General features: G+C 45.2%; 1 protein-coding gene across 7 annotated transcripts in view; it reads left to right on the top strand.

Annotated features, from left to right (window-relative positions):
• Positions 1-12610, top strand: part of hspg2 (heparan sulfate proteoglycan 2) — a 536580-nt gene that overhangs the window by 273471 nt on the left and 250499 nt on the right. For all 7 annotated transcript variants that reach the window (XM_080181499.1, XM_080181505.1, XM_080181501.1 and 4 more), the window contains one exon: positions 403-489. In XM_080181499.1, coding sequence (XP_080037625.1) covers positions 403-489 — 87 coding nt within the window. The remainder of the gene's footprint in view (positions 1-402; positions 490-12610) is intronic.

Raw genomic sequence — 12610 nt, 5'->3', positions numbered from 1 at the left:
GCTTGCCTCTAGCTTCTAGCTGCAGCTCCCAGGCAGCAGAACTTTTATTCCAGAGAGATGGAGAACACTGCTTTCAGTCTTCAGCCCAAACATCTTCTGCCAAACTGAAACTAAAACCTTTGGATTTTTCCTGAAAAAAAAAGCTGTCCCAAGGTACCACTTGACCTGCCAACCATTTGCAAATCCCAAAAAGGTCATAAAACTCCAGGACGCTGCATTAGGTCCAGTTAAAAATAAACATTGCTTTGATTATCCTGCTTCAGCAACAATAAAAGATACTGGTACAGACAGCTCAGCGTCACAACCAAAACGCCAGAGCTGCTTTAAAAACTGCAGAGAACATGGTTAAAGGACATTTCTTAAAGACACTGTATCGTCACAACGGTTTCATTTTCCACTCAGGTTCTCCCCGACTTGTTTCCTGGACACTGACGGTACGCCGACTTGCGATCGTTGCCCTAGCGGTTATGAAGGCAGAAACTGCGAAAGGTATGGTCTGCCAAGGCCCTCCTGTGTCTTGGGCTATCGTCACTATTTCTTCTACTGTACATTACCATTTCTTAAGTGGGTATTCCAGGCAGTCGGTCCAAGGGCCCACTTACTTAATCTAGAACGTGGAGCTGCTTCCAACGTGGTGTCATTTCCAAAAACCAGCATCTCATTCAGATGTGCTGACCCCTTCACCGGCTTGTCTGTACCGAATTCTGTACCTCGTTTACATTCGTAGAGTCCTACAGTGCAGGAGGAGGCCATTCAGCCCACCGAGTCTGCACCGACAATCCCGCCCGGGCCCTATCCCCATAACCCCATTCATTTACACTAGCTAATTCCCCCCCTGACACTAAGAGGCAATTTAGCATGGCCATTCCATCTAACCCGAACATCTTTGGACTGTGGGCGGAAACTGGAGCATCCGGAGGAAACCCACGCAGTCACAGGGAGAACGTGCAAACTCTACGCAGGCAGTGACCCAAGCTGGGAATCAAACCTGGTCCCTGTGGTGCTGGCCACTGTGCTGCCCAAATATCATGGTTACTAAATGCCACAAGCCAAGTATCCAGGACTGGGCCAACACATTTAAATTCAGATACCATCTTGGAATATTTCATTCAGTCCTGACTATTGCTGAGCTCCGGTGAAAGGGTTCGATTTAACTGAGTCCACATAACACGAGTCCCTGACTTTTAACAGCAAGTTCTTTGAACTTTGACCCATAATTCTCTTGATTAAAAGAAACTCGCTGTTGCTCACTGAATCTGGGATTCAGTTTTAAATAACGAAGATCTGTTGTTAGGATTTTCAATTGAGTTCTGCTTTCTTTGGTCAACTTCAAAACAGTAGTGTTGATCTGTCACGTTCAGGGTTGGACCTGATTTACAATCCAGCCCACTTGGAGAAAGGATGGAGATCCCTTTTATCTGATGTCAGTGAGAATGAGATCGGCTCACCTTAGTCCTGGTGGGAATGGGCATTTTAAGACTAAGCTGACAATAAAACCTCTCTTGTGCAGTGTATCACTGCCCCCGCTGGCAACTCCCCACAAAGAAAGCAGTGTAACATTGAAAATCCTTCTAAGGCCACACTCCATTCCGTTGTCAGGAATATGACACCACGCTACCTCTGATTGAAAGCAGACAATTTGCCTGTAGCTTCTCCCCAACTCTATACAGTAGATTGAGCATGCAGGAGTATAACTTTATGGACAAATCCAGCCTCATGGAATGTAGTAGGATAAGCAAAAAGATGCTTTGTGATTTCTCTAGGCACAGTAAACACGTCATACCAAGATGTCCTTAAAACATCAGTAAGGGGTGATCTGTGCCATTCAGATGTTACTGTCCTTAAACTGTTCTGTAAGTGCCATGGAGCTGAAACACGTGATCACTGATTGTTAATGGGGTGTGGTACACTGGGAGTAACTTATTACAGAACTGTATATCCAGAGAGACAAAAAGGATCTTCTGCATGCTATACGTTGAGAGTCTGGAGAGAAGCCAGAGTTCAAATAATAAACATTACTGGATTGTTACTCAATAACCGCCTAACCCCCTGTGGCAGAAGCTGAAAGGGCAGAATAGCTGGCTGTTGGGCTGACTTTAACAGCCGTTAGGACATCCCCTACTGTTGTCGATCGTCACCATTGCATTTGTTTCGGTCCATTGTAAAATTTGGACAGTCTCTTAAAAGGAGAAGGGGATTCCTCCCAGCCATAACGGAAGGTGGGCATCTCGCCCACCACAGGTTCCTCACCAGCCTCTGTCAATACAGCTGATGGCCACGGCTTCCTTTTGACCAACAGACCGAGAGTCTGGACTTACAGCTTCTGTGCAAAGGGGTTAATAGTAACGAGATACGTTGAGCCTTACTCACTGTGAGAAAGCCAAAGAGCTCTGCATGAACTGGTTAGGAGTTGGTGCTTAGTGTTGTGGGAGCTGGTATATAGTCGCGGACTGATGATCCTCAGGTGCTTCTTGGTGGCTTGGACTCTTCCTGTGTGTCTGTACAAAAGGCTTGCTGTCATGGTGGTGATCGCTGTGCATTTTTGTCTTTTATGGTCCTTTTACAATCGCAAACTTTGATTCATGGAAAGCAAAATGTATATCTTGGTTTGACACTATTTAAGGAGTAGAGCTTTAATTCCTCATGTTGGGTGCAAACGACGAGTCTGTACACCATCGTGGTTGTTGAACTTGACTTCACTTGAAGGCCTGAGCATCCAATTAGTGGTCGACGATACAATAAAACTAAGCTGTAATATAGCCGCAAAATGGCCAACCCTTGGGTTGGACGTAACTGCCGAACGTCCGATGACATTGTCTTTGTGGTCACAATTCCAAATAATCTGCTCCAACCCCACAGCCTTCTCCAATCCCACGATTCAGCCAGCACACACAGGTTTCTGTAAATTGTATTGTTAATATTTCCTCCCATGTTTATTTAACCTAGACCTGTGTTTTACTTCCCCCGTTGAAACACAGTGTGCAAATTGCCAGGTGTACCTCGCAGCCCTGTTAGATAGGTAGCTGCTTTGAGAGTTTGGAAGAGCCCCAGTTGTCTGCTTAACCTTCTCATGCCTGGTCAAGCAGTTTTGCTGGGACAAGAAAGATTTTGGTGTGTGATTAACTTTGTGTAGTAGCTGACCAGCTTGGCTGGGGCTGACTCCCAACTGTTGCATCGCAGTGCTCAACGTGACAATTAATATAAAAGCTGAGATGTATAAACATAGATTTGTACTGGGGACTGTTGGTACAGTTGGAAGTATTTTGACTTTAGGACCTGAGTTTTAATTCAGCCCATTGTGAAAGCCACCCTCCCTCAACCCCTACCCCACCAAATTTTAATCTTTTGTGAAGTCATTTGGGGCAGTTTTGGTCAGCTGTCTCATGGACGTGGACCCACAGAACTGAAGGGTGTGGTACCTATTGGTACTATGTCCTCCACAGGCAGCGTAAGAATTGCTTGAGAATAGTCGTAGTGCAGTTTACATTGTGTTTGGGGTGAGAGCTATGTTGAAGAGTAGGTGTGTAAATAATTTGGGAATGCTCAGTACTCACTCTGCTGTCCGTGACAAATTATCTTTCTCAAATCTGATCCCTCGGCATCATAAGCAACCCCAAATTTGGAGTACTAGAAACGCAGAGTACAGAAGGAGGCCATTCAGCCCATCATCGTTCTTTTCAAGAGCTCTCCCTTTTCCCTTGACCCTTTTCTGCTGCAGCATTTGTTTTTCTGCCTTTAAAGTATGTATTAATTTCCTTTTTGAAAGTGATATTTGACCCCACTTCCCGCAGTGCATTCCAAATCTCAAAACTCACTGCATTAAAGGAAAACATTTTCTTCATCTCCCATCTGCTTCTTCAACCAAGCCTGTCTCTTTTGGTTGTCCACTCTCCTGGCAGTGGGAACAGTTCTTGTTTATTTACTCTGTCAAAAGCTGTCATGGTTTCTCCTTTAACTTTGTCTGCTCTGTGGAAAACAGTCGCCGCTTCTCTCGTTTCTCCACAATATTGACGCCCCGTCTCTCTGGTACTATTCTCGTAAATCTCCTCTTCATCCTCTTTAAGGCTTTCACATTCTTCCCACGTTGTTGCGCTCAGAATTCGACACAGCACTCTAACTGGGGCCTAACTTGTGATTTATAGAAATTTAGCATAACTTCCTTTTAACAATTTTTAGATGGTGTTCTCCTCTTCTGCCACGCTGTGAAACCATCTCCTTGCAGCTGTGTGACTTTGTAAGTGTAGGAATGATCCTTCTCTCAGCTGGGTTCAAGCAGCAGTGTCATGGAGTTGTCTCAGTTTATCTCTCGCCCTGTACGTTTGGTGACTGAGAGCTGATGCTACGGAACAGGCAGGATTAACTAGCAAAGGGTTTCAGCTTTATCTTGGTAGACATCCACCCCTGAGGACAGACGTGGCCCCCTCTAAACACCTCATCTGAAAGACAGCATACCTGATACTGCAGCACACTCTCAGTACTGCAGTAAGGTGTTAGCCGTAATTACGTGCATGAGTAACAGAGTGGGACCTGAACCCCACAACTTGCTACTCAACTGAGTGAGTGTTACCACTGAGTCACAATTCTCATGTTTACTCTGAACTATGTGACCGAAAGCCTTATTAGATAGAGTGAAGAGATTACGGGGCCAGTAAGTAGTAGCAGATGCAGATGCTGAAAATCTGAAATGTAAGTGCTGGAAAATCTCAGCAGGTCTGACAGGATCTGTGGAGGGAAAAACAGAGTTTACGTTATTTTGACTCCTCTTCGGAACATATGGATATTAGAGGTTAATACAACACTGTCACTACTAAAACCCACCAAATACCCAATGCAGGAACCGAGGTTGAGATTTAATAAAGCGAGTTGGTTTTTGAACTGACGCGGGAAATGTTTGAGGGAATGATCCTGTTAAAATTCCATTTCCCCAGTCATAAAAGAACAAGGAAAATACACCTGGATTGTTCTTGACTTTTTTTTTTGAGATTAATATTTTCCTGCTGCTGTTGGATCCTCAAGTCCTATCTTCCCATTAGCCTACTTTGGTCAAGTACAAAAGAGTGCTAGAGTGGTTCCGTTGCAAACATCTGTTTCCTAATACAGATTGGTTACCCTGGAAGGCTGGGGATGACCCTACGGGGATAGTTTGAAATTGGTCCCTTTCCCCAGTGAAGCAGCTGCAAGCACTCCATCCTCTAATATGTCTCAACACAGTGGCTCAGCAAGAAGCAAGCTCATACCGTGGGTTCCAGTATCCTCTGTCCAGTTCCGGCATTAGGCATGTACTTGGGTTGGGGGGACGGAGTTCTTTTTCCCGCCACCCATTGGGATTTTCCCAATGATAAATTCACACTTTTTGCTGGGCACAATAATACAAAATAATTCTTAGAATCATAGAATCCTACAGCGCAGAAGGCGTCCATTTTTCCCATCATGTCCGCACCCGACCACAATCCCATCCAGGCTCTATCCCCATAACTCCATGCATTTACCCCAGCTCGACCTCCTGACACTAAGGGGACAATTTTAGCGTGGCCAATCAACCTAATCCGCACGTCTTTGGACTGTGGGAGGAAACCAGAGCACCTGGAGGAAACCCACACAGACACGGGGAGAATGTGCGAACTCCACACAGTGGTGCAAGCTGAGAATCGAACTTGGGTCCCTGGCGCTGTGAAGCAGCAAGTCTAACCACTGTGCCTCCATAGCGGGAAATGGTGCTACCGGCCTTAATCGCTAAAAACTATTTGTGAAATTGACTAGAGGTTCTTTTCTAAAACCCCCAAAGGTCAAACGATGAGAAGAAAAATGGCACCCACCCAGTGTAACGCATCTTTTGAATACCCTCTCTATGCTGTGATTACACCCTATGAGTACCCTTGACATCCCGTTATTACATCCAGATGTGTGGGTTTTATTACCACGCCTGGGGATTTTTTTTTTAAAGATGTGTGAAATGCAAACGCACTTTCCAGCTGTCCTGCACCAGTGGAGACGATTTAAGCATCTGAGCAGGGTCTGACATGTTTGCAACAAAAAAAGCCCATGAGAACAGACTCCTTTGTTACTGGTTTAATCCTCGCTACAGCTGACATCCCCAGTTTGTTGCACTAGCTTCACCTAAATCAACTGGAAAATGGGTTGGAAGACCTCACTTATAACGTAGCAGGCAATGGAAGACAAGGCCATGTAGAGTTTCTGCTGGCCAGCAGAAACTCGCTGTGTATGTTTTACTTTTTCATTTCCTTACGATTTACTAGCTAGTTCCGTCGAGATGAGCAGCAAACGCTCTTGGATTAAGGGTCAGCGTTGCTGTGTTAGTTGTAGAAAGCTGATTAGTGAATGTTGGGGAGTTTCCAAACCCTAGTATTCTCACCGCTGATGTTGTGCTTCTCTTTATTTCAAGTCGTGGAGATTGTTTGGAATTATATGTATGCAAATCAATGGTGTTTGACCTGGTTTGCATCCTTTCAAGTGCTGCCTTCCATGCGATGAAGAGCTCAATATGCTTTCCAGCTAATGACAGCGTGCAGGATACAGTCAAATAGCAGGTGGGAGTTTGCTTAGGGAACGGTGGTAGTCTTTGTTTGAGGATTGAGGGTGGCACAGTGGTTAGCACTGCTGCTTCACAGTGCCAGGGACCTGGGTTCAATGCCAGCCTTGTGTGTCTGTCTGCGTGTTCTCCCAAGTGTCTGCATGGGTTCCCTCAGGCTGCTCCGGTTTCTTCCCAAAGTCTAAAGATGTGCATGGATTGACCATGCTAAATTGCCTCTTAGTGCCCAAAGATGTATAGCTTAGTTGGATTAGCCATGATAAGTGTGCAGGGTTATGGGGGTAGGCAGGGAAGGGGGTGGGGTGGGGGGGAGGTTGATGAGTAAGATGGTCTTTTGGAGAGTTGCAGACACAATGGGCTGAATGGCCTACTTCTGCACTGAAGGGATTCTATGGATTGCGTTGAGATGAGGAGCAGGTGAGAGCAGATGTTGCAAGGATGATAACTGACCTTCATGTGCAGACTAGTCTGGGGCCTTTGCTTTATTCACTGCCTAATCAAGCTCTGCTTCTGCTGCTAACTAACCTGTGCACTAACTTGGGGCTACCATGGTGGCTACTTGTTGGTCAGGGCTCGCAAACGTGGCAGTTTGTTGCTTAGCGCCTTTCCACACTGACACACAAGTACATGTAAATGAAAGACTACCTACCTGGCTGAAACGTGTCTATTGTTGTCAACAATAGAGTCTTCAGCACACGGCCTTTGTGCTCAAGTAAAACAGCTCAAAGCGACCTGTCTAAAATGAAACCAATTTTAAACTAACCTACTGGCCATCAATCTGAGGCCACGTGATCAATTCTTTGTAAATATTTCGTTAAAGAAGGAAAAGATGTTTTTATTTGCTGACCAAGACCTTTTAATCCTTTAAGAAGAAATCTGACAGAATTCTGCAAAGACTGGATTCAGCCAGTAACACTGGAGTCCAAAGAGCTGATTCCAGTTGAGTGCCAGAAGGTCGTTGATGGTGGCAATGTGACGGATCAGACCGGTAACACCACCAGTCCAATAAATGGGGATGCTGAAAAAATGGACAATGCTTCCATCGCAAGCACAGTTACCTTGCCGACGGGAGTAACGAAAATTCTGCCAGTGGTCACCACCTTGAAACGGAGGGCGAATAATTTGAGGCACTTGATGACAACACACCTCATCCGCTTCAACAGAAGACTAACCATGTTAGAGGACACAGGTTTGGACCTTAAGGATGGCTTCAAGCACTTGCAGAAGAGGCAAGACAATTTAAGCTTGCAACTGAAGAACATCACCCGTATGTTGTTAGCCCCACCCAAAGATAAGCTAATTTCTGACTTAAAGTGGAAGTACGAAGATGTGGATGACAAACTGACTGCCTTGCGAGTTCGGCTGGAGATTCTGATTGACGGTTTTGCAGCTTTGGCTGAAGAGATCTCTGAGCTGAAGAAAAAGAGGACTTCACTCACCAATAGTGACCAACCAGATCTCACTAAAATGACCACCAGCTCTCCCGTCGGTCCGTTTACAAAGTACTCCAGGACAAGGTCAAAAGTGAAGCCATCACCTTTCGGCAGCAACAACAAAACCTCCAGCTTTGTTTCTAAAAGACCTCCCGTTAAAAGTCCCACCCTCACCACCCCGCCTCAAGTCAAGACCAAAGCTTCTCGCTTGCACAGGAAAGTAACTGCTACCATTGCTTCTACGACAACTGTACGTAGACGTGTCAAATCCCCGTCTCCTGTGCAATCCAAAGGCAAAGTCCCGGTGAAGAAGAAATTTGGAGTGCCTGCTATTAAGGGGCAGAACAATTCAGCTCTGTTTGGTAAAGGCAGAACTGTTGTAAAGCAGATCCCTATAACAGTTATATCAGCAATAACCCTGAAGCCTGCAGTCACACACGTCTCATCTACCACACTTACATTGCACTCCAATGTCACCATGGTCTTCACAGAGCCTAAGGATTCGACAACTCAGCCAGTTCCTACAGCCGTGCTGGAGAAACCCACAAGATCACGTTTACAGGCCTCAAGGATGAAAACGAAACACAGATACACAGAAACTGTGACTAATGCAACGGTCCCAGTTAGGGTTAAGGGTAAAATAAACACTGGCGGCAAAAAGGTTACCAAGTCTACGGGTAAAAACAAACCTGTTAAAAATGGGAGCGGACACTCAAAGCGTAAACCAAAACCTGGTAATAAAGCACAGTCTCCGGATAAAACAAAACGTGCTGGTAAAACAAGCAGGAAACATCCCAAGGCGACTGCAAAGCCTTCATCCGGAGCAGGACAGAGTAGAGGTGAGTCGCAAAGGCATAAAATTAAGCAGCCGTCATCAGCCAACACTAATAATGCTTCCACCCAGAAGAGACGAAAGGCATCCTTTAATTCAGGGGCTACCGTGTTGCCCCTAGTGACGGCACAGCCTAAAACTGCAGGTAAAACAAGTTCCGTTCCAGCATTGGTGGTGGCCAGAAAGATTTCCGAAACGCTGGTGACGCTTCCCAGCACGCGCGCAGCCACTGCACCGTCACTGAAAAGACCTGAGCGTCGACCGATACGCGGACGACAGACCAAAAAGTGCGATGGCGGTGATCCGCCCGGAAACAAACTGGCGGGGGGCAGGAGGAGAAAGACGAAACAAGCGACGGCTCTGGACATCCTGCAAATACTGCGAGGAGGGCAGCAGCATCATCACATCAACTCCAATGGCAAAGGCAAGGAGCTGCCGCTCTACATCACACTGGGTCGTTTGGCCATCCCAATAAAAATTATCCCGGATTGATGGAGTTTCCGTGCTGGCTTTCAGAGTTCAGCTTTCAACGGGAAAATATGTGAAGACGCCTCCTTGCGAAGAAGCTGGCTTTGTGCTTGAGAATCTCATCCGCCCAAATGGAGACTCACTGAGGACTGCGCGAGATTCTTTTGCGCTTGCCCGTGTAAAACAACGTGCAAAAGTTTTGAAGGTGTTACGCAATGTAGTTTGTGAAAGTAAAATGTAGCTCATTTGAAACAGCGATGAGGCGCATACAACTACCTCAATTCAAGTGACACCTGGTTTCCTCTCATTTGTTCTATTTGAGTAATCCGTCTACAGTAATAATTTATTGAATTCAACAAATTTGTCTCTTTTCTGACTCATACTGAATCACCGCACCCAAAGAAAATAGGATTCATGTTGTAGCTCCACATTCATCAATGTTTTCCACCGCATGCTTGCGATTTGCCTGCTGAAGTCTTATAGATCATTTGTTTAACTCGAGCATCTGTCTTGTTACATTGAATGTCCTATGTCCCGTACATCGATATAGATTTAACAATCAGTTAATTGCGGATGTCAGCCTAACAACATCTGCGTGATTGGGCCTACAATATGTGCATGTGTGGGGACTCCACTCAGGTAAAAAAAAAGAAAAAGAGGGTTAAAACCAAAATACTGCGGACGCTGGAATCAGAAACAAGGACAGAGAATGCTGGAAGGTCTCAGCAGGCCTGGCAGCGACAAAGCGCGATCCAGACTCCAAAACGTTGGCTCTATTCTCTCTCCACAGCCGCTGTCAGTCCTGTTGAGATAAGGTAAAAAGAGGGACTGAGTTTCGAACTTTTTAACTTGTCTGATTGTGGATGGGAATGTGCTAAACACTGGGTTGATTTTATTTCAGTCACCCCTCTCCACTTAATATCAGTCATTTCCGCATATTGTCGATGCTGTTTTCTTGTAAATCCTTGATGTAAACTGGGATTGAAGTCCCTAATTTGAAAATTTGCATTGCCAGAAAGGCAGGTGGTGCCCATTGCTGTTTAAGTGAACTGAATTTAATAAAACTTTGCCATGTGAAGCACTGAATACAGACTAAAAAGCAGATGTATTTTGGATTCATGGTTTTTTTTTCCCCTGATATTCTGCCAGTGAAGTTATCTATTTTTCTCCATTCCTTGTTCTCCATGTATGTTCATCCAAAGATAGAGGGGGGGCATGGTTGGTAAAAAATCCCTTCTGAGTTTGTACAGACTGATCCATGGTAACACTTTGGCAGGTTCTGTTCCAACAGAAGAGAACCTACGTTCTTGATAGAACATAAAAGCAAAATACTGCAGATGCTGCAAATCTTGAATGAAAACAGGAAACATCGAAACATAGGAGGAGTAGGCTATTCGGCCACCAAAATGCTTTTCCAATCAACCTGCTCCAGTTCGACTGTTAGATCCCTAAAGCTTGCCCTTTTCCAGTCTGAGATCTTGATCTGTGACTGATTTTTATGCTTTTCGAACTTAATATTAAACCTTATTACTATGATTGCTGTTTCTCAACTGCTCCCCCACTCTGACATCCTCTACCTGGCCTGATCTTGTTTCGTGGGACCAATTCAAGCACAGCTTCCTCCCTCGTAGGACTGGAAATGTACAGTTGCAGCAAGTTCTTCTGCGCACACTGCAGCAATTTCTCACCTTTCCAGGCTCTTCCCCCGCCAAGTACAGCCTTCCGGATTGAACATTGAGTTCAACAATTTCAGGATATCATCACTCTCCGCCACCTTCACCCTATTTATTTTATTTAGCTCCCCCCACCCCCCCTCACTTTTTCACGATCACTGCCATATTCCTCAGGCAGTCCCTTAACAATCTGTATCTCTGATCTGCCATTCACGCATTCTGATCACTTAATGGACACTTTTAGCATCTTTCTCAGCCTTCTTCATCCTCATTTACATTCCCTTTATCCAATAGAGCCCCATCCTCATAGTATAAACTCTTCTGATTTTCTTTGCTCTTAGCTCTGGTGAAGGGTCATCCAGATTCGAAATGTTAGCTCTATTCTCTCTCCACAGATGCTGTCAGACCTGCTGAGATTTTCCAGCATTTTCTCTTTTTGTTTCAGATTCCAGCATCTGCAGTATTTTAACCCTGCCCTTACCTCTTTCCTGCCTTTTGGGAAGTGACTATTTCTTTGTCCACTGTCAACACTCAGGCCTTCCCTCACTTCTTCCCTTTATCCTGTTCCCCATCTTCTGTCAGTTGCCCTCACTGGTACTTCTAAATCTCGGGCCATTAGTTAACCCACCTTTTGTATGCCTTTCTTTTCTCTTTGCAAGTGATGGTGATCCTGATTCTAAAATCCTTCTCCAGTCACTTCAGATGTTTCCTTCCATTGCTTATTGACTACAGTTTGTTTCCAGAGGTGTTAATTCTACTGGCTGTTGTGTGGTTCAACAGAGGGCCAGACAAGAGTGGTCACACTCAGTCATCTGGCTGAAAAAATGTCAAGTTTACATTGCTTGGAGAAGCATGCCTTTTCCTCTAAGTTAGAAGGAGAACAGGGACCACTATCAAAACAATCCAAGTAAGATTGGCTGAGCTATAATGCTCTCCATGTTCTTCAACGTTCAAGAACTTCTTCCTGTGACAGTTGGTCAGTCTTGGGACCTCAGTTTGTTCCTCTTATTGACCAACATCAAGAGAAGTGGCAAAACCATTTGAAAGCGCCAACCAGTGCCCAATTGATGGAACATTATGCACCACACTCTTCACCTTGTTCCTGTGTAGGTGCAAGTCAGGTGGGACTGAGTGAGTTTCCAATCCTGATCAGCAGAAATTCCAAAGTGGCATTTGTACAAAACTCTTACATATAGAATTGGCAGGAAGTAATTAGGACTTGGAGAGAAGCTATGCAGATGTATAAGAAATAAGAGCAGGAGTAGGCCACTCAGTCCTTCTAGCCCACTCCATCATTCCATGAGACCATGTCTGATCTACTTCAATCTCCGTCTTGAATATCCTCAATGACTGAGCCTCCACAGTGCCCTGCAACAGAGAATTTCAAAGATTGACCACACTCAGTGAAGAAATTCCTCCTCACCTCCATCCTAAATGGCCTCCCCCGTGTTCTCAGACTATGTCCTCTGGTTCTAGACCCCTCCCTCCCCCCACGGCAACCAAGGGGAACATCCTTCCTGCACCTACCCTGTTGCACTCTGGAAGAATATTGTAGGTCTCAATGAGGTCACCTCTCATTCTTTTAAACTCCAGAGAATAAAGGCACAGTCTATTTGATTTTAATACCCCCGGTGAGATCTCGCCAAGGCTTCTT

The sequence above is a fragment of the Carcharhinus amblyrhynchos genome, unplaced genomic scaffold, assembly GCF_965287045.1.
Source record: "Carcharhinus amblyrhynchos unplaced genomic scaffold, sCarAmb.v2.hapA scaffold_41, whole genome shotgun sequence".
Classification (NCBI taxonomy): domain Eukaryota; kingdom Metazoa; phylum Chordata; class Chondrichthyes; order Carcharhiniformes; family Carcharhinidae; genus Carcharhinus; species Carcharhinus amblyrhynchos.
The sequence above is the reverse complement of the archived record's forward strand: the minus strand, read 5'-3'. Positions and strand labels throughout refer to the sequence as shown.